Below are 26,724 nucleotides of genomic sequence, written 5' to 3'. Positions count from 1 at the left end.
ACTGGTATCATTAATCAGGCCTAATAAGTATGGTTTCCCACTTACTTCTGGAGGCAGTAATGGGACTGCCTCTGTCTGGGCACGAATTGGAGGCGAGCGACCGAGATAAAAAGCACTTGCTGGGCCTATCCATAGCGAACGACCGAGCACGTGAAAGCAAAAAAGTCTTGACACGGAATGCTTTTTTAATGGAAGAAATGGTATCTCCTACTAATTCATGTCAGCATAATAGTGAATCAATACAGCATTTGTGGGCTACAGGAAGCGTTACCGGGGCCGCGTCTCGTTCCCCGAAAATCGGCAAGTCGTGTTTGATTCCGGGTAATAGTTTTGCCGGGGCGGGATCAGCTGACATCAGCGAAGTGGAGACAGCCCATCCACGCCTGTCGCAGGATATCACTCTCTTCTTTACTACACATCAATGGCTGACCCCAGCTTCCCAGATTACAGAACTCTTTATCTGCAGGCGGAAGAGAGACGGTGTCAGGAAGCAGAAGGGAGGCGGCAGGAAGCAGAAGGGAGGCGGCAGGAAGCAGAAAGAAGGCGGCAGGCGGAAGAGCGCGAGAAGCGAGAAGCAGAAGGGAGACGGCAGGCAGAAGAGCGCGAGAAGCGAGAAGCAGAAGGGAGGCGGCAGGCAGAAGAACACAATCGACCGACCACTTTCACGGAGCTCATTCAGCACTGCCATGTCCTTCTCTCCCGATCGCTGAGAATCGATTCACCATCCCGCTCAACAACTGGGAAAATACCTCTTCCCACCGGAAAACACTGCCCGACTCGATTGGAACATTGGACCGACTGCCCAGAACAGCTCTCAGAGGTCTACAGGTCCGTCTGTCAATATCTTCAGCCCGAGCCGGGAGAGGCACCACGTCTATTTTCGTCTGTGGCTGAAATAGAAGGGCTCGGTCGTCGATTTGCTCGCAAACCACTTAGTAGCGAGCAAGAACTTGAGGCCTACGAGCGGTTTGGCGTGGAGGAACATGTCCACGATATAATCGTCGAGCTGTGCAAACTGCCAGCTGCTCGTGAGGAGTTCGGGCTCGGTGATGGAATCCAGTTCAGCAATCATACGAATTCCTTGAACGAGAACGACCCCGTTGAAGCTGACGCAAGCCAACTGCCGAGTACAAGTCACCCACGACCTGACCAGTTTTGCATAAATCGTGTCGACGGTAACTCCACCACCGTCCTGACGACGGTGGAGTACAAGCCACCTCACAAGTTGTCTGTTGCAACCTTTCGCATGGGACTGCGACCAATGGACCTATGGAATGATATGGTCAGATCCAATAAAATACCTACCGACCAGGAAGCAAAGTTGAAGCACAGTGCAGAGCGGCTCGTCTGCTCCGCCATTGTGCAAGAATACCATGTGATGGTTCAGGAAGGACTCGAATATTCATATGTGACAAATGGGCTTACGCGTGTTCTCCTCCGTATTCCGCGTGACCAGCCTAGCACGGTCTATTACTTTTTCTGTGATCCTCACAGCGAAGTAAACCCGGAAAGCGATACGGTTGTCCAGCTATGGAAGTCCTCTGTTGCGAGGGTGTTGTGTCTTTGTTTGATGGCATTTCGCTCCCCCATCCGTGAGCAAGAATGGAGAAATCGAGTGGGCCCAAATCTTCACAAATGGAAGACAAACTTCGATCACACGCGTTCGCAGATTCCGAGAAGCGAGCTACAGCAAATCTCCCACTCCGATAGCACGAACCCTGATTTTCCAAGTCCGGAGTCTGGTACATCCTATGGACTACCATCGTCGTCTCCGCTGCCGTCTCCCTCGGAGGGCCGTCGAGTGCATACACGATCTCAAACCACTTGTGCACCCTCAGAGATTCGACCGCGCTCGCAATCACCGGACTCGTCCGGCTCTGACGCCGATCAAGCAGCTGGCCATAAGCGGAGGATCAGCCAAGTCACGCCTTCACCGTCCGCTCGACGATCAAGTCGCCAGCAAACGACTGGGCCTAACCAAGACGACCATCATCGACGCCGTGCCGCGCAATTCTGCACGCAACGATGTCTGCTCGGTTTGCAGAACGGGGATGTTCTTGATGAGTCGTGTCCCAATGTAGGCCATCATCGCCGGGGCAGGAACCTCGCGGCTCAGCATTTAATCTCGGCCAGGGACATGATACTTTTACTGAAAAATGAGTTGGACGAGAATATAGATCGTTGCATCCCCCTGGGGGTTGCGGCTCATACGGTGCCCCATTCAAACTTACCTGCATGGAATATGGTTACACGGTCATCGGTAAAGGCACCACGTCAGGATTATGGGAAGAAGTTTCCCGCGAAGCGCAGGTTTATCGAGTGCTGCGCAAGGCCCAAGGATCCGCTGTACCTGTATTCTTGGGTACGATTGACTTGGCAAAAATCTATTTTCTTCATGGCGCTGGAGAAATCTGCCACATGCTCGTAATGGGCTGGGGAGGCGAATGCACAGCGACGATGGAGCTGACGCAGTGGCTTCGCCGCGAGATACACAAATCGAACAAGGAAATTAGAGCCCTTGGTATAACACATGACGACCTGCGGCGAGACAATGTCCTTTGGAGTGAAGAGCTTGGCCGTGCTTTGATCATTGACTTCCATCGCTCTACTTTGAAATGTCGACCGGTTTTGCAACGGTCGGGGGCAGCCAAACGACGACGACTATGTCAAACAGAGGCAGGAGATGCAAAACGTTTTCGTATCTCTTGACAACGGGATTTTCTTTTGATCTGTTGAATTAGCGATCTTGTATATGATACCCAGATTTTCAATCTCATCCAGTCATTCTAAGTACTGTATAATAGAGCGAATCACAAATCTTCAACCTCGGACTGAATTCTTTCAAATTAGAATAAGAGAACGACGACACTGAAGTTCTCACTGAATTTGATTAGGCATCTTGCCATGGTCTTCCTCCTTTGATTTTACGTCAGCCTATACATATGCACCCTGAGCGCTCGATACGTATCATCTATAGTCCTAATTACGGCGAGGAGCACGACAAGAGGAAACCGAAGTTGGAATGCGGGCAAGAGCGGTAGATGTGGTAGATGAAACAGCCTCTCCAAGCACACCCTTGGTAAGATCAGGAATAGTTGACTTGATGGCTGCCAAGGCACTGAATGTAGGTGTTCCGGTGCATGGTGGCTCACCTTCGCGAAGAAGATGATCCATTTGGCCATTGTGCTCCACAATGCTTCCTGGCTGAGGAAACCGAATGTCCACGTTCTCTTTGGTGACGCAGCCATTTATGTTGGCGATGAACATGGGTGGGAAATTAGGCGTTTGCTTTTGTATGCTCTTGTGGCACTGTTGCGACGAGGCACCAGACACAGTGACTGGGGCACAGTTCATATACATTTCACGATTCCCAATACGATTGAACCACGTCCAGGCTAACGTATATTTTCCGGGGTTAATGCCTTCGGGGATTGCGAAATCGAGGTGAAGGGCATTGTCGGCAGTGGCGTCTCCGGCGAGTTTCTCTGCCTTTGTGGGGCAGCCTCCTTCATAGGACTTGATGACCTTCCATTCAGAATCTTTGGTTGGCTCACGGTCTTCGGTCAGGCTCAATTGGCATGAGCCGCCACCGTGTGTCGCACTTCCTTTGAACTTGATTATGTTTTCCATGCCGATCTGGTAGACAGTTTCTGTTGAAGGAGCCAAGAATGCATCTGTGCGTAGTTTACAGGGAAAATCGCTACCATGTTCAGCGAGAGGAGAGTTGTTGAGGGTTTCCTTGCTGTAGGGCTCAGGGGACATCATGATCAGATGTCCGCTGACCGCCTGTAAGACGATTGCCTCCAACAGTAGCATATATCTAATGAGCATCATAATTGTGGAAGGCTCGGTTGATCTTCGCTATATTGGAGCACCACTTGACGAACTGAATCCCTTGTAGAGGTCTAAGAATATGGATGCCGGGGAGACAATTGATTTATAAAAGATATAGAGCAAAACACAACACCAACACTGTTAGTTCATTGAAATCAATATGAAAAGAAAGCTGATGTGAGCCAATTAAAGGTTTGCTCAGAATAGTGATGCCACATATAAGGGCTTATTCGAAGCTCATGAGTAGGACAGACGAGTGGGTTGAAAGCGAAAACTCACCACATATCTGACGCTTTAGTCAATATTGGCAAGTGGGTGTGTTAACCTGATGGTGCGGCTTTGTTCGTAGTCTGCTCCAGGTACATATCACAGCATGATGAAATGAGCACATTAGGAATGCAAATTCCAATTTGGCGCCGGCCCTTTTCGCTCCTATGAGGTGGACTGACAGTGTACTGGTGAGTCAACTAACGATATTGGAGGGCTCAATTGTAATTCACCGGAGTTAACGAAGCTGGAGGGAAACGTGAAATCAGACCACACAGTAGTATAATGATCACAGAGTTTGAATCTACTGCGTATGGGACTAGAAATCTTGGAACCAACGCTTGTTGTAGGAATATCTGAGATGCTGTTGACAGCGTTTTCGTTAGAGGCATCATAAAGGTAGTCTGTATTGACGCAGCTTTCTGCGTCTTACTTACTTGCATCTTGATCATGCCAAGATCATGGCCAATGCCAAAGTACACATGCGCAATTGGCTTTATTTAGTAGTCCATGGTTAATTATGGTCTACTTTCAGTTCAAATTGAGCCTAGGAGATTCTGTCGTTCTCAATAAATTTCTACGCAGCGCCGGTTCTCTACAAGCTCCTTGAAAATACATCGACCATAACCAATCTCAGCCGGTAATATGTCTCGGAAACATAGAAAACCTCTTCCCCCATTGTTGCCGGCTCAGCCTTTTCCTGAGCTACATGTTCAGCATGATGATATAATATTCTCAACCGTCAAGCCGCCGACCGTAGCGACCGATCCTTTCTATTATCTGGACTCACAGGTCCTGCCAAACTGGTCCAACCTCGATGACAGCATATGGAAGGCTAACCGCACTGACGCTGCTTTGCTGCAATGTGACAATCGGGCAGAGCATGGAGTCATCCAGGTCTACTACTGTTCCCCTTGTTCTCATCATCATACGCCAATCTTGCTCAGGGACCATGGCATTCCCAGCGTCTATCTTCCTCAGGAAGCAGACCACTCCCTTGATCCGACCTCCATACTTTGCCCGCCGCCATTGAGGCTTTGTCATTTGCGACGGATTGACTCGATCCCAATGTCCAATGTAGCTGACCGGCTGCCGGGGGCTGATTTCTCGACAATGCAGAATATCGACCCTGCGCTGGTTTTTCCAAGTACTTCGACAACTACTCCTGAGCCCTTGAGATTTACAGCAAATCTTGGCGCCGCTGCTGAAGTCTGTCCTATCCCCGCTGATACCGGTATCTCCCCTTGGTTTCTTGATCAACCACCAGGGAATTCCCGGATAGTCCATGACAAGAGCGCGTGCGTAAACGACCTTTCACTGCCTGACTGCCATGATTATGACAAGCAGCCTGATCATAAGCCGGATGTTAAGGACCAGGAATTTGATACGCACAAGCGAAAATTCAAGTGCAACATCATTGGCTGCAGAATGGGGTTCAAGCGTCAGGACCACCTCGAGCGCCATACAAGGAGTCACTCAAAGGAAAAGCCCTATGTCTGCTGGGTGCCTGGATGCCACTGTGCCTTTTCACGCCGCGACAACCTCAAAGTCCATTGTACGAAGACACATGCGAGACCGGGTGGTCGCAACCGTTATGTTGCCACCCTCGACGAGACGAGCCCCGACTACGATCCAGATTTCCGTGGCCAGCTGTCGTTTGACGGGCGCCCACTCAGATTTTTACCAGCTACTTGCCCCTTATCGGAAGCTAAGCCTCAGCAACCATGACTTTGTGCAATATGGAAAATCAATGTCTGATTCTTTCAGATAACAAACGAACGAAACGAAGTAGCCTGAGTAGATCCCCTTCATCCCGGCTGGTCTCCTTCCGATGTAGCTAGGGCCAGTTCTACGGTACAACACCACGCCGCTGTGTCGACAGCTTCAAGAGTGAAGAGATGGCTGTGTTAGATGAAAGAGATCTCTCCCTGCAGTACATATAAGTGCCGGTGTTGTAGGACGGTAGACGGGTATATCTCACCGAGGATATCTCGATGTTGATGAATACCCGGTGAAGCTGCCATACGGCCGACGGTGACGTTTCGTTCATCCTGGTGAAAGATCAACGCTTCATGAAGACTTAGTAAATTAGCCGTTTCTATTTTCTTTAAAGGTTGACATTTGATTTATTAGTCCTCTGTCTGCCACATTGGAAAGAATGATTGGCCTCCGCCATTATATTAAACCTCCACCTCCAGCAACCCTTCACTGCCAGTTCAAACGCTGCTGCCACTTCCCCCGCGACGACTATACCGGGAAACTTCCGAAGCAAATGGACAAATCTGGTCAAGGTGATTCGAATAACTTTATTCCACCGCGTGCCTGTGCTCACAACAGACTAGATATCGACTTCGATCTCGACCTTCACGCAATATGGCGAGATTCCTCTTGTATACCGGCGCCGCCTCCTTGTCTTTGCGCAGATCACGTAGATATTGCGCTAGACTTTCCGAATGGATTAAAGTCTGTAGCACACGAGGGACAAGGATCCCCCTTGGTGGAATGCTTCTTCCACCCCAACAACGATAACCAGTCGGGCTTCAAGTGGACGGGTCCAGATCCTCTGTCGTTCGCCACTCAAGCTGATGACCTTTTCCTTTACATGTCAGCTTTCTTTCTTTTTGAAGAGGTCTACTGGGTGGAGTTGAGGCTTGCAAGATTTGATCACTTAACCGGCGAGACAGTGGGTGAGCATCTGTTCTTCCTGCCCCGTGTTGAAACGGCCATGGGGAATCTATGCCGGGTGCGTGGGCAGATCCTGGACATCATACCACTAGTCACTGTAGGAGCGATACCTCCTTCCTTCCGATTGTCTTTGTGGCCGCGCACAGAACCTCTACCGTTTTCCGGTCACTCTACTCTGTCCCCGCTAGCGACACTACCCACGACGCCATCCCTGGATCCATCGTTCTTTGTACATAATCTCCTGGAAAACTACAAATGAATGTGACGTACGCATGTGACTGTATTTGTGTTTCCATTGTTTTCTGAAGAACGTCCGCAAGGTCGTCAATAGTCACGTAATGGCAATGTGCTTTGTACGACGTTCTGTAAATAAAACAAAGCCTCGTCAAAGGATTGACACTACGTTTGAGTACGGGGTCTTGTTCTCCGTTTGGTTCATTACATGACAGTAAAGAAATACATGGCACACTCCCATTGGCAACCCTCTCATTCGGTTCTTTTGAGATCCACCAACATGCCCAGACTACTTTTCGAGCATTGATTCCAGCCATTGAGCACGACAGTCATTCGTTCCCACGATGATTCCAAAGCCTGCTCAAAGGAAAGCAGTCGTAATCGCTGCTCATCATGAGGAAGCTGAGGTCCATTCCTCTCTTTGCTCGGGTTATTGCTAGCCTCATTCGAGAATTGACTCTTCTGGTCGACATCCTCGCCACTGAGGTGCCTAGGCGTACATGATGCGCATAGACGTCGATAGAGCCCCACGGACCGAGCCGCTTGAAATGCTAGTTTCGGATCGTCGCGATCGAGATTTGCTAGTGTCGCCAAGATGGGTTGAAAGTGCTCGATCGTCAGGGTTTCTTTCTGGTTGGTTTCCAGCTACGGGAGGGGGAATGTCAGTAGTCAGCCACAAGATCTGACACTGTATGGGATGCACCTAACTCACCTGTCGTGGTTTGGGATCAGAAGCGTCCTTTGGGTAGCCTTTATCAACTTGAATTGGCAGTCCAGTCGGCTGCTGATCTTCACTATTTTGGTCCGGTACGTTCCTTGGAGCATCCATTTCGTAATGGGCAAAGAAATGATTTCAGAGAAATTAGTCTGTACCGGATGATAGCCTCTCTTATAGTCCACCTGGAGACACGTAGTCACCTTGTTAGTGTTACGACAGAGGTATGGGTCTCAACGCAGTCATTTATTTGATTTTGAAGGCTATTTGGTATTGCGGCCGTTGAGCAACTCTGTTCCCATGCTGATGAATATGTCAGTAGCCAAACAAGTTATTCAAGCAGCGTTGAATCTTCTCTCGCAGCTTCAACGGCTACATAAATTCAAACGCTATATTTCTTAATTTGAAAGCATTTGGCTGGCCAGGACCGGTGAGCAACAACTGATACAGCCATGTCAGCAACTGGGGAAAGACTGGGAATTCTGTATCAATCCGGCACTCGTGTCTGATTGATTCCTAGTTGTCGGGGGCAAAATCCCGGATTGAACTAGCCTCACAGGATGTGTCTGATCAACGTTGAATCAACGACCATCTCGCCTCACAAACAGGCGTTTTTATATGTAGTCCATGTATTTTGTCAACAATCCAGGGTCACGTTGAAATCAAACCGTGCACAGCAAATGGCAAGACTTCGTTTTCGATACGATTTGTTGAAGGGAGGGTCAACTTAGCGACTTGGGTGGGCAAGCAGCGACTTGGGTGGGCAAGCAGCGATGATTCAGGTATTCTAGGTTTCTGTGCGAGTTTTGCTGACTTTCCTACCTTTTGTTTCGTCCGTGTTATTTCAAGGGGCCACTCCTTCCTCTATACACACTAGGTCTCACTTACTAGTGATCGATTTTCGTACTCAGACATTGCGCTCGACAGTGGGGTTGGTGCCTCCTACTTTCGCCTCATTTTCGGCACAGAGATCCCGATTCATGCTTAGTGTGGGCAACAGTTCACAATTAGTACAACAAGCTACGGCAACATCCTCGCAAACAGAAGCATGTAAGACGGACATGATTTTCCCAAGCGACACACTACTCTTCTACGGTGACAGAAGCGAACAAAAAGACCTGATCGATCTCATACCCACCGAACTGCCTGGCATGGAGTTCCACCAGCATGAAAAGTGCGACTCTATCTCTCATGGCTTGACACACCCATTGCACATCAGCCAAACCAGAGACCATGGTCATCTTTGTCAACAAATGAGTTGCTCAATTGATCCAGGTTCCAGCCATTGCGGATGGCGGCCTGTGGTCTGTTGGTTTCGATACCAGCCTATCTGGGAGCCATCGAACTCACCCTTGGAGGCTTCCCCTGGCCATTTTGACCTTGTGCCTAATTTGTTCGGAACCTGCCCCTTCCCAGCACCACAGAATACCGATGATCCGTGGATAGAGCGGCTTCGAGGGCAGCACATTGCACAAGACACGCAGATTGCAGAGGCCTGTCAAGTCTTCCGACAATCCCCCAATCCCCTCCGTACGCAAGATCCCTCCGATTTCGGTGTCGGAGATTCACAAGCCAGCACCCCACGGCAACAGTTCAATTGCAGGCTTTCGGGATGCAAGCGCCAATTCAAACGTCAAAAGACCTTGAACCGCCACCTGGCAAGCCATTCAGGAGCGAGACCTCATGTCTGCTGGGTCCCTGGGTGCCAACGCAGTTTCTCGCGGCGCGACAACCTCAATGACCACTATAAAACACACGGTAAACGTGGGGGCCGCAATCGGTATGTGGCTACCCTAGACAAGACAAGCACCGTCTATAACCCTGAGTTCTGTGGGCAGCTAACGCCTGAAGGCTGGCCACTTGACCATGCTCGCCATGACTGATCTGGTGCTTGAGATGTACAGTGGCACCAGATTTCCACTGTTCTACCACTTTCTGTTACCAAAGATGAGAAGCATTGGTATAGGCTTCACTGCAGTTGCACATTGTCTCTTTCCTCTTGGCCTACTCGCTTTTGTGCTGTGAAGCTATGTTTCACTCAACCACAGGCCTATTACGTTTCATTGGATTTTCTAGAAATCGATTCGATATGTGTAACCTTCAGATTAGAAAACGCAATACGAGAAGTCCTTACTGAAATGGAAGTTGTATCATATTCGCACCCTTGGCGGAGCTCTCTATTCTCTGACTGGAGTTGCTCGTTGTGCCAGAGAACAGCCTGGTGGTAGTGCGCGGACTTTTGTGATGCGAGGCCTCGGTGCTGCTCGAGCGTTTTGATATGAGACTCGGTGCGCTCGCGCATTAAGGGCTGCTTCAGATGGTTCTTCACACGTTTCTTCGATGACCGACCGGGGGAGGTTAACGTCCTACGAGACATGCTCAGTCGTTATCCGTTCAGGGACCTAGGGCCCCTATTGCCGATATTGTGGCTTATGATAAGTCCCCGAATTCGGCAAGGCTGGGCGCGACCTGTGAATCTTTCGTGTTCGCGATGGCGGGTGTCACGTGGCGCTAGCCGAGGGCCTCGAAAGGAATAGTAACAGTAGAGCAGAGCCTCCGGAAGTGTTTCCGGTTGGACGGAGCCCACAGATCGGTTTAAGGTCAGCATCGGCATGTTATGTGGTATGGTCCAGAATGAGGAGGCATGTAGAATGTGAGTTGATTAGGGACAGAGCGTCGGGTCAATGCGCGACTTGGCCGGCGTGCATCCCTACGTTTGGTTGCTGTCTCATTCACCACCAACCAACAATCAAGCTTTTATTTTTATTTTATTTTATTTTATTTTATTTTTTCCCTTCGATTCGTCGTCATTCACGTCGAACTGTGAGTAGTGGTAAAAACTACAGCGAGAGTGGTATACTGTTATGGAAATTGGCGTTATTTCTCGATATATCTTACCCACAATATATCTTTGCGAGGGCCAACCAATGAATAAAACCCCTCACATTTCATATACGAACAAGCGACAAGGTCCCCGGGACTAAATACGCAATATATGAACGATATCTGAGAAAAGCAAATTAATAATAGTGGTTATGAGTTCAAATCCTCAAAGTAGATGTGGTACGACCAATATTGGTTCAGCCTTGTCCCCGCGTCGATCCAGAACCAAGTTCAGATGGACCCGCGCCTCAGCAAGATCAGCCCCTGTGTCGGATCCGATCTCCCTTTCACCACCCGAGCCAATTAATCACTTCAGCAACATACATTGCACCCCAACACTAATGATTCACTCACGTGCCTGCTTGCGGTAACCTGGTCACTATAGTTGGAGGTAAATATCCGGGAAATGGATTCAGAGTAAACTCCAGCCTGTTCTGGAAGCTTTAGAGTCTAGGCAGCTCCGGTCGCATCCCGTGCTATTAATTCTAGCCTCACGCTGTGCTAGACCGGAGCGATGTGACAAACAACCATCGCGGACAAACACATGTACGGTCACAGATATAAATGCGGCGGTAGGCCTACGACTTGTCCAAATGGATGGATTATGCCGGATAACTTATTGACTCGTTTGGCTAACCTAGAAGCCGCCTTCGATGATTTTCTGCCGAACCCACTTTTTGTGATTGGCACTCTGCGCCCCAATCGCCGACTCATCGCCCTGCCAGGATCGTCTATTATCGACCAATGTTTCTCCTGAGAGACGAGTGGCCTGTTCAGGGACAGTATGTGCAACAGGCAAGGGGGCCAGCGTCCAACTGGGCTCCAACATTGTGCCAGTGTTGGAAGATTCTGCTCGCTCGGAGGCTGTAATCGTTTCGGATGTTGCATGGTAGAAAGGGTCATCGTCCGTCCACCACGTGCAAGAGGGTTCAAGGTCCAGGTCAATCAATCGAAAATCGCCACTCGTTCTAAGATGAACGAAACGGCGTACTGCTGCGCGTAACGGGTTGCTTGCGCATACTAAGACCAGTTAGCGTTGGCATAATCCAAGGGGTAACCGACGGAGCGCTCATACCCGAAACCGCGGTCGTTCCGCCTGTACCATCCACAAGGCGTGCCAGCTCCTTGGCGATATTGATGGCATGAAAATGGTATTTCAATCGCGTACGGTTGCGGTAACGAATCTGGTCCACGGGCTGAGCATCTAGGATATGTGTGGTAAATTGCAGGATCTGCCACCGAGTTAGCCCGACCTATTGTAAAATTTATAGCAAGAAGGAGAATTCACTCACATCAAATCCCCGGTCATCTCGATGTCTATGCTCGGGACAATCGTCTCGGTCAAACATACGGTCGAGTTCAAGGATTTGCGAGATTTCATCCCCCACCCAGGGGGGATGGTCTGTTTCGGTAAGCACATGACACCGCAAAGCATCTGAGAAGAAGGACACCTACTGAAATTTTTCAGCCTAACTTGCCACAGGACCTCTAGCCGTCGCACCGTGTTCCTCCGGCTTCGGCTTTCTTGAACGAGATGTCGTATGAACGGCAACGCGCGGAAGAGTCCAATATCTTCAAGTACGAAGACGACGGTCCCGTACTGGCCCAGGTGAGGTGGGTGCCCGTAGGGACCCAGCACGCACACCGGAAAATCGATCGTCGAGTGTGCACGATCTGCAGCTTGTGCGATCCTTCCGGTCACGCCCAGTCCAGGCCGGGCCACTATGCGTAACACCTGAGTTGTCGGTGCTCCTGGGGTGTTTTGCACTGTACCCACCGAAGCCACGTAGAATGCGGGAAGCTGCAAGCAGGACCTTACTCCAAGGCGTGGCATCCAGAGCTGTACATACTGCCCCGGTTGGGCCACCCGCTCCACCGGAACCGCAATATCAAGCCATAAGAGCCTGTTGGAAGACCGCGCGAGGGCCCGTCGAGAGGTGATGCGCCACGATCTGTGGAGCCACATGGTATGTAGACATGTCCCGGCACTCCAGGCAAATCCGGCACAAATACTGCCTAGTAAAACCCAGCGGTAGGACGATACCCGGTCGATCAAATGGTAGAAAAGGGCGCCGGTGGCGATCAAAGCAAGCACATGGTGGACCTTGAGGCCGAGTTGCGGCCACCGTCGAAGAATCGCAGCGAGCGTCCACGGCAAGATCGAGACGAGACTACATCCGGCCTGTTCAATGTTAGCTACTTCTAGTCAGACATTATATTACGGGGGAATTGGACAGGCCGCCAATTTTTGGCCCGCTTCACGTACCAGGAGTGGGATGACGAGGGGAGCTTCAAGGCTTGTATTTCGAGCAACTGTGCCTAACACGGACCCATGAAGAAGGCAATGCAGCACGCAAATGCGGCCTAGCCACCGATGGGCCCACTGGAACGTGCCCCGTTCGATACGGAAGACATGAGCCGGAAGACTGAAGCTAAACCCAGAGCAGAGGGGAACAAGGTGTGTGACCGCCAAGCATCCGGCTCGCTTCTGCACATCCGCCCAGGTCTGAGCATGAAGACTGATTACAATAATGTTGGCAATCACCAGGGCTGCAAGTACTCCCCCTTGCAAGTATGATGGGATATCCAGCCACTGGAGAACGCCTGGCGTTGGCGCCTGGAAGAAGCGTCTCAAGATACTGCGTGTTGCAACCTCAAAGGCAAATGGCTGAATCGGCGTGCGAGGCTATACGATATCCAGCATACAAGAGCGAGGAACCCGCAAAGACCAAATTTGTCTTGGACGGGAGCCCTGGCGAGCCATTCGGCAAACTTTGACACAGGGCGGGACATGCTTTTAGGCTAGACAATACTGGACATCAGCAGGTTTATATCGTATTTTCCATACGTTGTCTGAACAACGCTGACCAGAGCTTTGTTTGAGCGGTCGAAAGCAGCTTGGGATGTTGATGCGCTGATCGTTGCTGCTGGTGAAAAAGATGAGAAGGCCCTTTTTTACGGCTCCTTGGGCTGAGACGACCGGTTGATCATTGCAAATGATCATCATCGAGACCAGTGAAAAAATCACCCGCAGCATAAAAGAAACCATATCTCTATCGCAAAAGGTGCGTCTCGTGAAGTTTATGTTCAACGTTGAACCCCAATTCTGCGCTTATCGTGTGCCTGCAATATAATGCGGTTTTAAATTGTCCCATGTTTTCAACGGTTGAACCCAGTCAACGTGTTGGGATGCATTTTCAGATGTCGCATGGTCGCTTGTTTTATTAGGCAGCGACTGTCATTGTTAGGAGGATCAGGGAGGCAGCCGTGGCCACGGCGACCGTGGAAACTGTTGTGACCCTCCGCCCGTGGGGTCTTCACGCCATAATTTTTCAATGGACCAGGTCATACAGGCTATCAATTCAATCATACCCGAGCTCGTCGAAGACGCAAAGAGCGTTGTTTCTACGGAAGGCGGTCATGTTGTAGCAAACATGCCTCCGAGCTGTATTCCGAATAGGATTCTAATCTAGTTCCCCGATATGACGAGGCTGATCGGATCACTGCAGAATTTGTGTTATATAACCCCTTCTAGTTATGCAGTATTGCAGTTACATCAGGCATCTTTTCGCTTAGTCTAAATCTTGGCATTTGGTGCCTGTTCCGGAAGTTCCCAGAAGTGTTGCGATCAATGTTTGACTGAAGACCATTTCAAGCAATTCTCTGGCCCTAATGTGAACGTGATTGTTAGATCGCACAGATATCAGTAAATATAGCTCCTGTCAAAAGATTCGAAAAGCTCCTTTAATTCCTTATTGGGCAACTTGTACTTGATTCGAAAGGAACAAAAGAAACACAAAGGATAGACGAAAGCAGCGGTTTTGCCTACCTCCAACCCCTTGCAACATCCATGTCGGCCCTAAGAGTGAGTGATGGGCTTATGAGAAGAGGTGACATGTATATGAGACACTTCTAGGAGCTCGGCAAGAATACCCGCTTTCTCCCCGCTCGACCTTTCGAGTCTGAACATGAGCTTTGCCCTAACAAACCAGGATTTACCGTTCATTTGCTTCAGCATAGAAGAAATTGATTGCTTGGCTGGACTGGAAGATTCGCCCGCGTCAATCTTAAAGTTTGTCGGGTCCACTGTGGAATGTATCCAGATGAATCCGTTGGAGTACTCGAAGGAAGCCGCACTCGCGTTCCATTTCGAAACCAGCGTGTTGAATAATGGCCCGAAGACTGTGACTGGAAGGCCAACACAGACATAGGTTGCCTCATCAGGGCTCTCTGGACGCACAGCCTTGGGTACCGATTTAGCCTCTTCAATGGATCTTGAATCAACAACCACCGAGTCGGATACCCAGAATTCAGTTGACCAGCGATTGGAAGAAAGAGAGCCTCTCTGCAACAGGGAATGCTGGAGGCCAAAGAGGCTTCCGCTGAAACGTTTTGTTTGCTTCTCTTGCTTCGCACCGAGAAGGATAATCTTCAGGTTTGCTGAATGCGTTGTCTCCAGAATTCCAAGCTGATAGTCATGTGGTTCCAGGTTCGTGAGCTGTGCTTGAGGGAAGACATGAGTGAAGCCATTCTCGATGGATACGAATTTGCCTTGGCTATCAGCTTTGTTTGGTGGATGACCTTGTGGAATCATGGTGGACGAGAGTGTGATGTTGATACTCTGACCACAGAGCTTTGACTGTTCCCACTTCCAAACTAGCTCCTCGGTCTTCGAATATATAAAAGGGGCTTTGGTGATTGGGAATTTCGAGGAGAGATCAGCATGAGGAACATGATCCCTGCTTTGCTCAGCATCTTTACAAATGGCCATTGGAAGTCAAAATACGTACCTATTCGTACGCCACAAATGCGACAGAAACGGATGTTCCGGTACTTGTAACATCGAGTGCAGTATCACACAGTTCTTCCCAGCAAGATCTTGTCGTAGTAATCCGCAGATACTGGTCTCTGTCGACGTAAATGTGGGGAATCAGGTACAAAGCTGGCCGTCTTTTGGGATGAGATCAGTGTATAAAACTGTATCGGAGCACCTTACAGTGAGTGATATTCTGGCGGTCTAGGATAAAACAAGTGCACTTCACGGAGGACCAAGCAAGTTTAAGTGTTTTCCCATCATAACTTGAATGTGGTCACACTGATCTGGGCTTCCATTGTGGAAAGGTATCCTGGTGTGAGTAGCAAGCCACGAATGTTGGCCAAACTGTTCTAGGTTACGTTGGCTCACGCCAGGCACTACTTATCGCTCAACGTTGGATACGAGCTGTTTAAATATGATTCTTTCCCACGGCGAGAGACAACACGGTCAAAGCGGGCAAGGATGCAGCTGATGGATACAGTACACAGAGACTTTTCGATCTGTGAGTAGCGTATAAAAGAAGGAAGTATGCGATGAAAATGTTCGTAGAAATTCCAATCAACTTATCTGGAATTTGTACTAGTCATCAAGCGCGTCAATCCCTAACTGTGGCTGGAACGTCAAGTTACAAGGCTACACTACTTCAGTGAGATCCTTCCAAATAAACCTGAGGTTGAATTTGCTAGGATTTATCACATTATTGCGGGTAGAAGTGTTGAGCGGACGGAAGATGTAGATGTTGGGCGCTGCCATACTCTGGCGAAATCAGATACGTGCAATGAACAAGAAGAGACTTGCGCAGATTGCACTTTGGACATATGATGCAGAAAGCCTACCAATTGACGTACATATTCCCTCCAACGTATGGAGACAGGGCATGGTTGGGAAAAAATTTTAACATAAACAGCCTCTTGGTAAAAAGCGATGACATTGCTTAGCACGTCAAATAGAGACGGCTTATGGACAAACTGGGGCTATGCGCAGCTCCAATACTAAGTACGAATCAGGTCTCCTCAATAGTACCACTTATATGTGGTTTTTCCTGCTCCCAGGACCGCCATATAACCAAATATTGTACAACCGAACTCTCATTCTGTTGAATAACACGTTTGCTCAGTATGCTTATTGGTACTTTCTGGCCATTCTGGAGATGTCAGCCCATTATCTCGAAATATTCTCCTCGAGCGACTTACGGAAACAGAAGAGTCATTGCAATGCATGTGGCAATGCTGGCTGTACTGGGAAGACACAGAGGATCTGTTCGAGTAGGCGGATTGCCCTCCGTCGGATACCACAAATGCGCGGTCTTCACTTGTTTCCGAAATATCATCCTCGGAGTGCTCAGAGACTGATTCTGAAGCACAAGAGTCATTGAGCTCACTGTGAGAGGATATGACTTCGACAAGTTCACTTTCTCCTTCCGTGGCCATCTTGGACAGGGACACTAGGTGTCAGAAGACTCAACAGAGTATGAACGAAATGATGTGTTTGACTTTTCCAGTCTGGTGCGCCGCCCGCTTATATAGCCAAAATGTCTATTTGATGACTCTATGGTCCTGACCATCTCTAGGCGGTGTCCCAACGGGCGCAGTAATTCTTGGATGGCGGATGGAAGCCTCAGAGACGTGCGGGAGTAATTCAGCCTAGCTTATGGTGCAAACCCAGTACACAGTTGATTCACTAGATTCCTAGTGAGGAAGACCCGGTGAGAGGCAGACTTGTTGACCAGATTAGGCGTTGAGAATCGTTGATCGATTGACTTCCCTGCGTATCATGTATGCTTCGTTTATAGCCCTGGCCATATCGATGCCAGTGAAACCATCAGCAATCCGATAAACCCATCATCAACAGGGTTGCAGTAAACATTTTGCAACGTGTACCGCGTTGACTCAACAATGGCGAAGCAGAGCCCGGAACACCACCGACATTTCAATTTGCGGGCCGCCTAAATTGAGAATTTTGGACCAACGTTGCTGTTTCTTCAATGTGTCACGGAATCCAACTTCAACACCCAAGGCAAAAGAACGGACGGATTAGTCAGGAGAGCAAGATACATAATGTCTGACGCATTGACTGATTCCTGGGACCCAGCGGTCGCTCTACCATAAAACCCTAACATCCGTCTCGCTTGGTTTGCCTATGATCCTATCTATACCGACGGGTCTCCTCGCCAGTAAAACACCTCTTCAGCGCGATGTTTTCAATTGGGACAGACTCAGACCCGTCATCTATTCCAGTATCGCGGTCTTCGGTATGTCTTCCCCGGATGCAGTCAATTAATTCTCACCTAAGAAACGACTTACAGTCTTTCGCTGGCCACTCAAGGATCGTTGCTTTGGAAGCTGGACCGAGAAGTCCCTCGGCCAACCTCACGCGGTTTGCACCCGACCGCCGACATTGGGTGCTCTACGAGAGCGCCCAGGAGCACGAATTCTTATCGTGGTGGCTGGAGACCGAATATGGACAACAACTGACCAAAAATGGACAATACAAATTCAGATGGTCGACTGAGTCGCGCTCCTCGGAGGTGTGGAGGCACTTTGACCAGGTGGCAGAGCTCAGGTCTGGTCGACCCAAGGTAGTGTGTCGGTCTTGCCTCACGCCGCTGAATCACCCACATCACCCACATCACAAATCTCATGGAACGAGCGCAATGGGTAAGCACCTGAAATCCAACTCTTGTCGGAGAAGCAAGCAGAAGGTGTCCGTTACTGCTGTCACCCCAGGCGCAATCCAGGAGGCCCGTGCGGGCTTTCCCCCAAGAGGAGCAGATTCACCAAGGCGCAGCTCAAAGAACAGCTTCTGCGGACAATTACATCCGCAAATCTTCCATTTGGGCTCACGGAAGAACCCACATTCAGGGAATTGTTGAACCTGGTCTATGCCGGACCTCAAGTTTTGGAGCTTCCCTCATCAAAACAGCTCCGCCAGCATATGCACGATGTGGCAAGTACCTACCAAGCGTCACAACTGCAGGATCTGCCCGGGGACTCCAAAGTTTCGATTGCCTTGTGCTGTTGGAAGAGTCCACTCGGATGGGACTTCATGGCTATTACTGCGTATTACTTTGATAAAGAGTGGAGCTACCGAGAGGTGCTGCTTGGATTCGAGCTACTTTGCAGGCCCGAGACAGGGACTGACCCGGGTGATCAAATACTTGCACTGATCGGGAACAAAGGGCTGCTTGGTCGGATATTCAGCGTGACAATTGACTATAGGGTCGACGAGAATCTGGTGCTGTCATTACAAGAGAAGTTGATTTCCTCTGGTGGTATCAGCCGTCTGCAGTGCTTTGTTGGGCTTCCTGGCACAGTGCAGGCCATCCAGCTCTGTCTTCGGCGGTATATCGAAAACATCACAAGCTCCCCAGAAAGGGAAAGGGTTGAGAATGTGCGAGCAATATCACACGCCAATGGTTGGACTGAACCTTCAGGTGGCGAAGAAATGATGTTTGTTTTGGAAAAGGTGAATGTCCTCCGTCCTCCTGACGAGAAACAGCTCTGACCCTTGTGTCTTGCAGATTCGATCGTTTGCAAAGTTTGTCAACGAGACCCCCGGGAAGCGCGATGAATTCTTGTGTCTTCAGCCCCCAGGGATTCGGCTCTTGCCGTTGGACGATGCAAACGCCCGCTGGAACTCGGTGTTTTTGATGTTGAAGCGAGCCAGCAGATTGCGAAGATTTATCGACCAGTACTGCCAGGAAAGGGGGAATTTACGGTACAAATTGACGAATATGGACTGGCGCAAGGTTGACTACGTCCTGCAGCTGACAATGCCATTCATCCAGTTCACTACAGCCCTCCTGGCCTCGAAAGAGGCGACAGTCCACAAAGTCTGTTTCGTGTTCAAGATACTAATGACGCATATCGACCAGTCAGCTGAAATATTGAGAAGAAAATCAGCTCCATGGAAGCGAACACTACTTGAGGCGTCGCTTGTCATGAAGATGGAACTTGGAGAAGTCTACGAAAAGACATTTCAAGACTTTGGGGTCATGTATGGCACTGGAACTTTTGTTGCGCCCCAATATAAAGTGTCCGCATTCGATGGCGCCTCGTCATGGCAAGGCTTGGGCCATTCCGAGCGCTACATTGAATATCTCAGGATCTTTCACCTACAGTATCGGCCGCAAATGCCCACGAGCTTGTCATGTGTGAATGGACTGTCTTGCTCTCCGCAGCTTCTGGGGCTCGACCGGCTTCTGCATCCACTAGCTGGTCTGGCTGGTAGTTCAAGGAGTGGGCAAGATGAAGTTGATCAATATCTCCGCGAAGGTCTGAATAACTACTCACTATGTTTTCTGTTGACTACTGACACACAACAGGAGTTGTCAATATCTCGCCATGCGCTTACTGGAAAGACCATCAACACAAATGGCCTGTTCTCACTCGACTGGCTCGAGATCTACTCTCCATTCCGGCTACAGGTGCTGGCACAGAGCGACTTTTCACAGTTGCACAAAAAATCTGCTATGCGCATGGGGAATATTTAGATGAGTCGGCCATGCAAGACCTAGTGATGTATGCGTACTCGGAGGAATCTGAAAGAGGGAAGCAATTGATGAGCCGGCTAGAACGTAACAAGGAAAGTAACGAAGAATGGGAGGAGTTCGAAACAGAGGCAGAAAGGCCTGAACCGATCAGCGAGGATGAGTGGAGCCCAGCTGACGCGAGTATTGACGAGCGCCCAGAGGACGACGAAAACAGCGAGGCAGACACAGTGATTCTGGAAAGCGCACCTACGGATGACCTGGGCCAGGATATGGCGGATGAAGGCGATGAGAACTCATTCCTGCCCCTGCCTGTCACGCGGCTCATCAATAGCGTTCGAAGAAGATTCTCAGGCAGAATGACAGTGATCTAGCAGGGTGTCTCATCATTCTTCTCCGGTGTTTGTTTGTTGGAATTCACCCTGCCTATCCTGCAAGAATGATACTCGCATTACAAATTCATTGTCGCTGATTTATAATAAGCCGCGCCCATGGGAAGGGGAAAACGTCATATCAACAGATCCTGTGGAAAGCGCGTATGCAAGACAGTCAACGTTACAATTGTCACTTTTAGCACTGCCAGTCTTGTTGCGTGTTCTGAGAGAGATGTGGTGGCGATTAGCTGACGCTTCTCTCCATCATGGGCTCATCAAAATACGTAGCAGTACCTTAATGCAAAAATGAGCAAGTGTTACAACTTGAAAGCAGAATACATAATATCATGAGATCTCAATTACATCTTACTACTGACACGCGACAAAACGCGGCTATCTCAAACAGATCAGTGGACGCTTTATATTATATTGTCAGTGCTAAATACAGTGGAAGTGACAAATCAGTTTAAGGATAATCAGCGTTCCTTATTAATCTCCAAATAATTGATATAAGTGCCATTATATGTCTTGCTGCTGCGGTCGAGTGTAGTCAGACTGTCGTCCGTTCAAAGTATGGAGCTTTTGGTCATCAAAATGATCGTTGGCTGGACGAATTCTGGCTATCCATTTCAGGCTTTAGCTGAGCATCAATATTAGTACAGTACAGATGGATTAAGAGAGCAAGATAACCTGTTGAGGCCGCCAACAATCAAGCTGATGGAACTACCGGCAAAACGTGTTGACCTTTGCTTGTGCAAGTATTGTCGGGATATATCCTTCTGTCAGAACACGCAAGCGGTAACTTACCGCTAGCGACTGATAGATCACATTTTTTTGCTTGGTGTATGTAATCTTGCGCTAAGCTGCGGCTCTGGCGCTGAGACGGATTCAGGGACAGTTGGAAAGAGAGGAGACAGAGACAGAAGAAGGATATACATGAATCAATCAACTTTCGCTTTAGGAGCATGAACACTGTTCACTTAACTGCGTACACGGTACCTAGCTGGTGATACCAACAAGTATAAAGACACTAGATGAGAGAATGATAAGAGTTTCCAGAGTTGCCTAATCTATGTCTGTCTCTGCTACTCCTACGTCATTCCTCCGTTTAATGGTGCGGCGGTTCTGTCAGCAGCAAGCCTCTCGCTTTAATATCCTAGTGTGATTACCTTCGCTGGCAAAGTAGCATCGTGGTAAGATTCTACAGCAACCCAACTATGGCATTACTAGATGAGGTTGTTAGCGTACGCGAGGCCCAGTGATCCTGTATCGTCTGCACTCGGGCAAGATTGTACCACAAACGAATAGTGCATTATTACCATCCCAACGTTCAACCAAGCTGGGATGAATCTTACTTTCTATTCCGATATTAACAGAGGTTTTGACTAGTACAGGAACATGGGTTATAGGTGGCTGCCGCTGACAAACGTTTGTCTTGGGGACGTAACTCTGTGTAAGAAAAAGGGATAAGAATCCATAGACTCCTTTAGTAACGAAGAATCACAGCCTTCAGAAACACAACAGGCAAACTATGGACGAAACCTAAGTTGGGAAGGTGCTGGAAGATTCCCCCGTAGACACGACACTCAGGGAAGCCCAAGCTTTTGCAAAATCCAGGCCCGTTTGGCACCTTTCATGGTTGCCCCATTCTTTTTGAGATATGCTTTGGTAAATGGGAGGCCTTTGCAATCAGGACGCCCGGCGTGTTCCAGCCACGACAATGGTGTCCCGTACATATCGTCGAGAGCATTGACTTGGGCTCCATTTTCCACCAGAATTCTCGTTGCGTTGTAAGAGCCATACTCAGCAGCCCAGGAAAGAGGGGTACGTTTGTTTTGATCGCGATCGTCAATTGGCGCACCAATATCCAGAAGTCGTAAAAGAAGCTCAGTACAGTCCCCCATAGCGGCGTAATGAATCAGAGACCTCTTGAAAGGGCCCCTTGGGTTGCATATGCCCCGGGATTGGACCGACTTCTGAGTTGCTTCGAGGAAAGCCATGATGTTCTCGTCCAGCGCATTCATCTGGATATTTTTGAGGCGCTTGAATTCACCATCCATGGTTGTGGTGGATTGAGAGGACATGGTCTTTAGACACTTCGAGAAAGCCAAAGGTCAGGGTCGCGAGAGCCCATGACCAAGCTGGGGGATCATAGGATATATAGTAATGGTGGGTGAGGTTGTCCCATGTCTCCCAAAGTATAAAATATGAATATGCTTTCTGCTATCCATGTGCTTTTTGGCGGGTTCTATTTCATTTTAGTGATGCATGATGCTACTTGGAAGCACAGGAGTAAAGTTCAAGGGCATTCTGTTGTATCCGTATGTGTTTCATGGCCTCGACAAAGTGCGGCTGCCGGCCGCAACATACAGTATGCAGCGGACTGTTGGGTTGAAGAGACGAAAAGGCTAACAAAAAGCCAGAGGCAACTCACCCGCACCGTGTTGTATTGCCTCAGAAACATGAATTGGATCGTTCAACACAGCGTGTTGTGGGGACCAAGGCTGGGCCGACTTCCGGAACAAGACCGCCGACCACACACGCGGCCTGATACACCTCGTAATTGGATACATGGGTCCTCGGTTATGAATAGCATAGCTCTATCAGAATGGACAAAGACCAAGGTCGAAATCTATGGTTGTGCATTTCGCGCCCCGCGTTATCGTAGACGCGGCACATCACTTCGATAATGGCGTGCTACGCCACAAGTGTCCAAGTGCATATCCAGTCCTCACTTCTTCAGCCACGACGACACGCCATAAAGCTGTAACAAGCCATTTTCCTTCGGCCGGGTTGTAAGGTGTAATCTGGTGAGATGTTGAAAGGAAGTACCTCAGAACTCCGGAGCTCATCAGTTCTGAAAAGGTCGCCCGCATGTTCTAGCCCTAGATACGTCAAGGGTTATTGTGCAAGCATCAAGTTGTCTTAGCTGGCCTAAACTGATCTAACCGATTCCTGACCGCATAGTGAGCCTCAATAACCGACCATACTTGCCAAAGTGTTAATCTCCCATGCACCTCAACTTTGGTCAGCCGACTGACATTTTTAATTCAATATGTGCCCCCTACAGGCGATCTGAAGGCTCTCAGAAATCTCGGTAATTCTATAAAAGCCTCTGTCATCCTTCCTCGTTTTGCTCGACTACACACAACGCCAAATCAATCGGTTAAGAAATACAGTACACGAGACGCAACACACAATATATTTTCGAATTTTAAGCTCCTATAATTCCTCAGAAGACAAGGAAAATGCGTTTCTCCATCATCATGATTCTCGCTAGTGCCTATGCAAGCGGATCTCTCGGTGGCACCCTTGAGATCATTGATATTGATGGTCAATGCGCGATATGGTCCTATGACAACCATGGCTGCACAGGATCTTCAGCATTCTTTGGCCAGCTTGAGGGAGAAAAATGCTCAAGTAAGTGGACTTCTGGCATAAGAGTCAGCAAAAAGAGTTACTAACAAACTCGCAGCGGTGAACGAAGTCGGAGACCGTACCCATCGCTACCCTGTGCACGGGGTGGAGGCTTGTGGCACGGAAGACAATTCGTCAGCTGCATGGATTCAGGTGAAGGATACGGGGGTGGTCACCTTCTCCAATCACCAGGGAGAAATGTCGTCATGTACATTAGACAACGGACTCAAGCATGGCAGCCGATGTATTGCTTCTGACTCGGGATCTTCCACCAAGGCGTCCTCCGCTTTGACGACACCGAGGTCTTCGTCATCACTGTCGGAGTCATCCTTGGCTACCTCCCAGACCGCACCTTCTTCTGATTGTTTCGCGGATTGAGGAAATATGAAGAACAAGTGCAACTCTCGGGATGTACCAAACATACCCTTCACTACTTTGCAGGTGCATGGAATTTTTGGCTTTCTATTATTTATGTTTTTCAATGTCTGGTTTCATTTCCTTTCTGAACATTATATGTATTGAGGGCAAATTAGACAGAGACGTGGACAGCAATGCATTGAGTTAGACTGGATGGGTGTTCTGATAGATTTATGCTGATTCATAGGTTGTGATTTGATTCTGCATTTTGTCCTTTAGGTTCAGTTGGGAGAGGGGTAATAGCTTGTGCTGTAGCTATGCTTTGCTTTCCAATTTGGGTGCTTCTCTTGAAGACTTCCATCGATATGATAATATTCGAGACCTTGTCCCAATCCGACGAAAAGCAAATAAGGGACTTCCCATTTTCGGAAATTTGGGCCATGGTGATTGAATATGCCCTTTGATGTTGCAGGTTAGTTTGTGCGTTATATTGTCGTCCCAGGGATTGAACATACATATAATATGACGCTTCTTGAGTTTTCCGACGGTCTTCGAGCTCGACGACAAACAGCTCGCCAATCACGGGAGCACGGGTAATGCAAATACCAATGACAGGCTCAAGAGGTATCTTGTTACCTTGAGAATCTGCCAGAATCATTTCCGAATTCGCATGGTTTGCTTGGAGCGATTGCCTGCTTGTCCTAGCGCATTGTTTAGTCTTTCAATTTCCTTTCTTATCACTTGGACCGAGGAATCACATACAACAGATCGCCCTGTTGGGAGTAAGAACCTATGTCGATGGAGCAACCGTGCTTGAGATTGCAAGTTGGGGTTGGGTTGTATGCAACTCCCTGCAGTGGTGTTCGACTTCTCACCCGCACGTAAAGTAGTGCTCAAACAGGCGTCATCCCATTGGAGTTCTGCCTCCCGAATAAAGCGAAAAATTATTCTCTCTAGGGGTACTTTGGTCCGAAATCATTTTTATATGGCCTTCAACGCCGGAACTTAGATAAAACTTTCCATGTTTTATGCACACTTTCTGTCTCTGTCCGTATAACCAGCAACTAGATATCCATAGCGGTATCCAGATACAAACATGCACATTTTCTTCATCACCATTAAGAAACAGGTCACGCCCCTGTAGATGGTTTCATTGGTGCTAGGAACTTATCTCTTGACCCTGGGAGTTCTCTTGCTCCCGGAAGCCTCTGAGACGTTTCTGGGAGCAAAGAAACATCCTCTAGGAGCCACGTAGCCCCCAGGAAACCCGATGTGGCTTCTGGGGTCTGGTATCCCCACCTCGGGGAATCAAAGCCGCGTTCCTGTTGACGATTTTTTTGATTCCTGGGGCTATAATTTGGCCTTCTAGGAGTGACCGAATGACGCAGGATTTTGCGCAGGTCCGGTGAAGGTGTTTTGTGAGGGCTTTCAGCGATCTCGGAAGGCAAGATAGTGACTCTGGGGCCCTAAAGTAAGCTCCCAGGGGCTCCACAGTTCCCAGATCTGGTCGATGTATTCCCAGAGCCAGTTTCGTATTCAGTCAGGAACCTAAGTGAAGATCCCAGGGGTAGACCTCGCTTTCCTAGAGATTAGAAATAACTCCAGGAGCTAAACAGCATTTCCTAGGGGATAAACAGCTCCCAGAAATGATTTGAGGTTCCCCCGGGTCAACATTTTGATTCCCCAGAGTCAAGTTAACAAGCACAAGAGTTTGTCACTCTCGCACAAACCTGTGGTGTTTTCTGCCAACAATCTCCGCCTTATGCGGCGCGGCTCCACTGAGATGAATTCGTGTCTCTTTGGTCATCGCTGTTAGGTTAGATGAGAGAAGAGACTTCATCTACAGCACATTCAGTGCTATGTCATTGTCAAAATAAGTGAAGCAGCCAGTAGCTTTGGCTAAGGTCAAGTGGTGCCCAGCACTTGCAAAAATGAACTGTCGCCTTGTACTCTGGATTTTTACAATCAGGATCTCATTTCTTGCTAAGCTTGCTCCAAAAATCTATATCAATGCTACAACCACAGTTGCTGATCACGATGCCGAGTGTCGGTCACGTGCACTCAAGTGTGATTCACTCGCTTTTCGCATTTTCCGTCAAACTCGGCTGTAACCTGTGATCACCTACGCTGAGTGGAATTGAGTCGTGCCGATCGGCGAAGCGATGCAGCGGTGGAAGGTTGTCGCGGTAGATAAATTCCTGCTAGTCTGGCTGAGCGACGGGGCCCACCATCGGGAGATGATTCACTTGCTGCGAGGACGGAATGTGTTTCCGCATCCGACGAGGGGATTCGTAAGGGGCGAATGATGGCATCTAGGGCTCCTTCGTTTCGGCTGCGGTCATCAGTATCTTGGTCGTCTCAGAAATAAGGTCATCCACACTTACCACACACAGCATGACGTGCCAAACCCTGTATCTCGCTTTTCCAACCATTCTTCGGCGCATGACAGATGACAGAGCGATGTGCACTGACCGCAGTGCAAGATCACGCTCTCGTCCGCATGGTCTTCATCCTCAGTCTGGCAGAACACACAGTAGATGCTGTCGACGTGGACGCTGTCGACCTCTTCACTCGAGGTGAGACTCTGGAGCGTCAATTCTTGGAAACCAGCCCGGATATTAGTTGCCGATGAGAGGATGGCTGGTCGGGTCGG

General features: G+C 49.0%; 1 protein-coding gene across 1 annotated transcript; it reads left to right on the top strand.

Annotated features, from left to right (window-relative positions):
- Window positions 1-23,545: 23,545 nt before the first annotated feature.
- N7446_010015 (uncharacterized protein) lies at window positions 23,546-24,092 on the top strand (the record flags this gene model as incomplete). The annotated part of the gene is made up of 2 exons (XM_058518760.1): window positions 23,546-23,717; window positions 23,773-24,092. 2 exons carry the CDS (start codon window positions 23,546-23,548, stop codon window positions 24,090-24,092), a joined length of 492 nt encoding a protein of 163 aa, XP_058369548.1.
- Between the last annotated feature and the right edge of the window lie 2,632 nt (window positions 24,093-26,724).

This window comes from Penicillium canescens (genome assembly GCF_028828765.1).
Source record: "Penicillium canescens strain IBT 15451 chromosome Unknown utg000006l_segment0_segment0, whole genome shotgun sequence".
Lineage (NCBI taxonomy): Eukaryota > Fungi > Ascomycota > Eurotiomycetes > Eurotiales > Aspergillaceae > Penicillium > Penicillium canescens.
The sequence above is the reverse complement of the archived record's forward strand: the minus strand, read 5'-3'. Positions and strand labels throughout refer to the sequence as shown.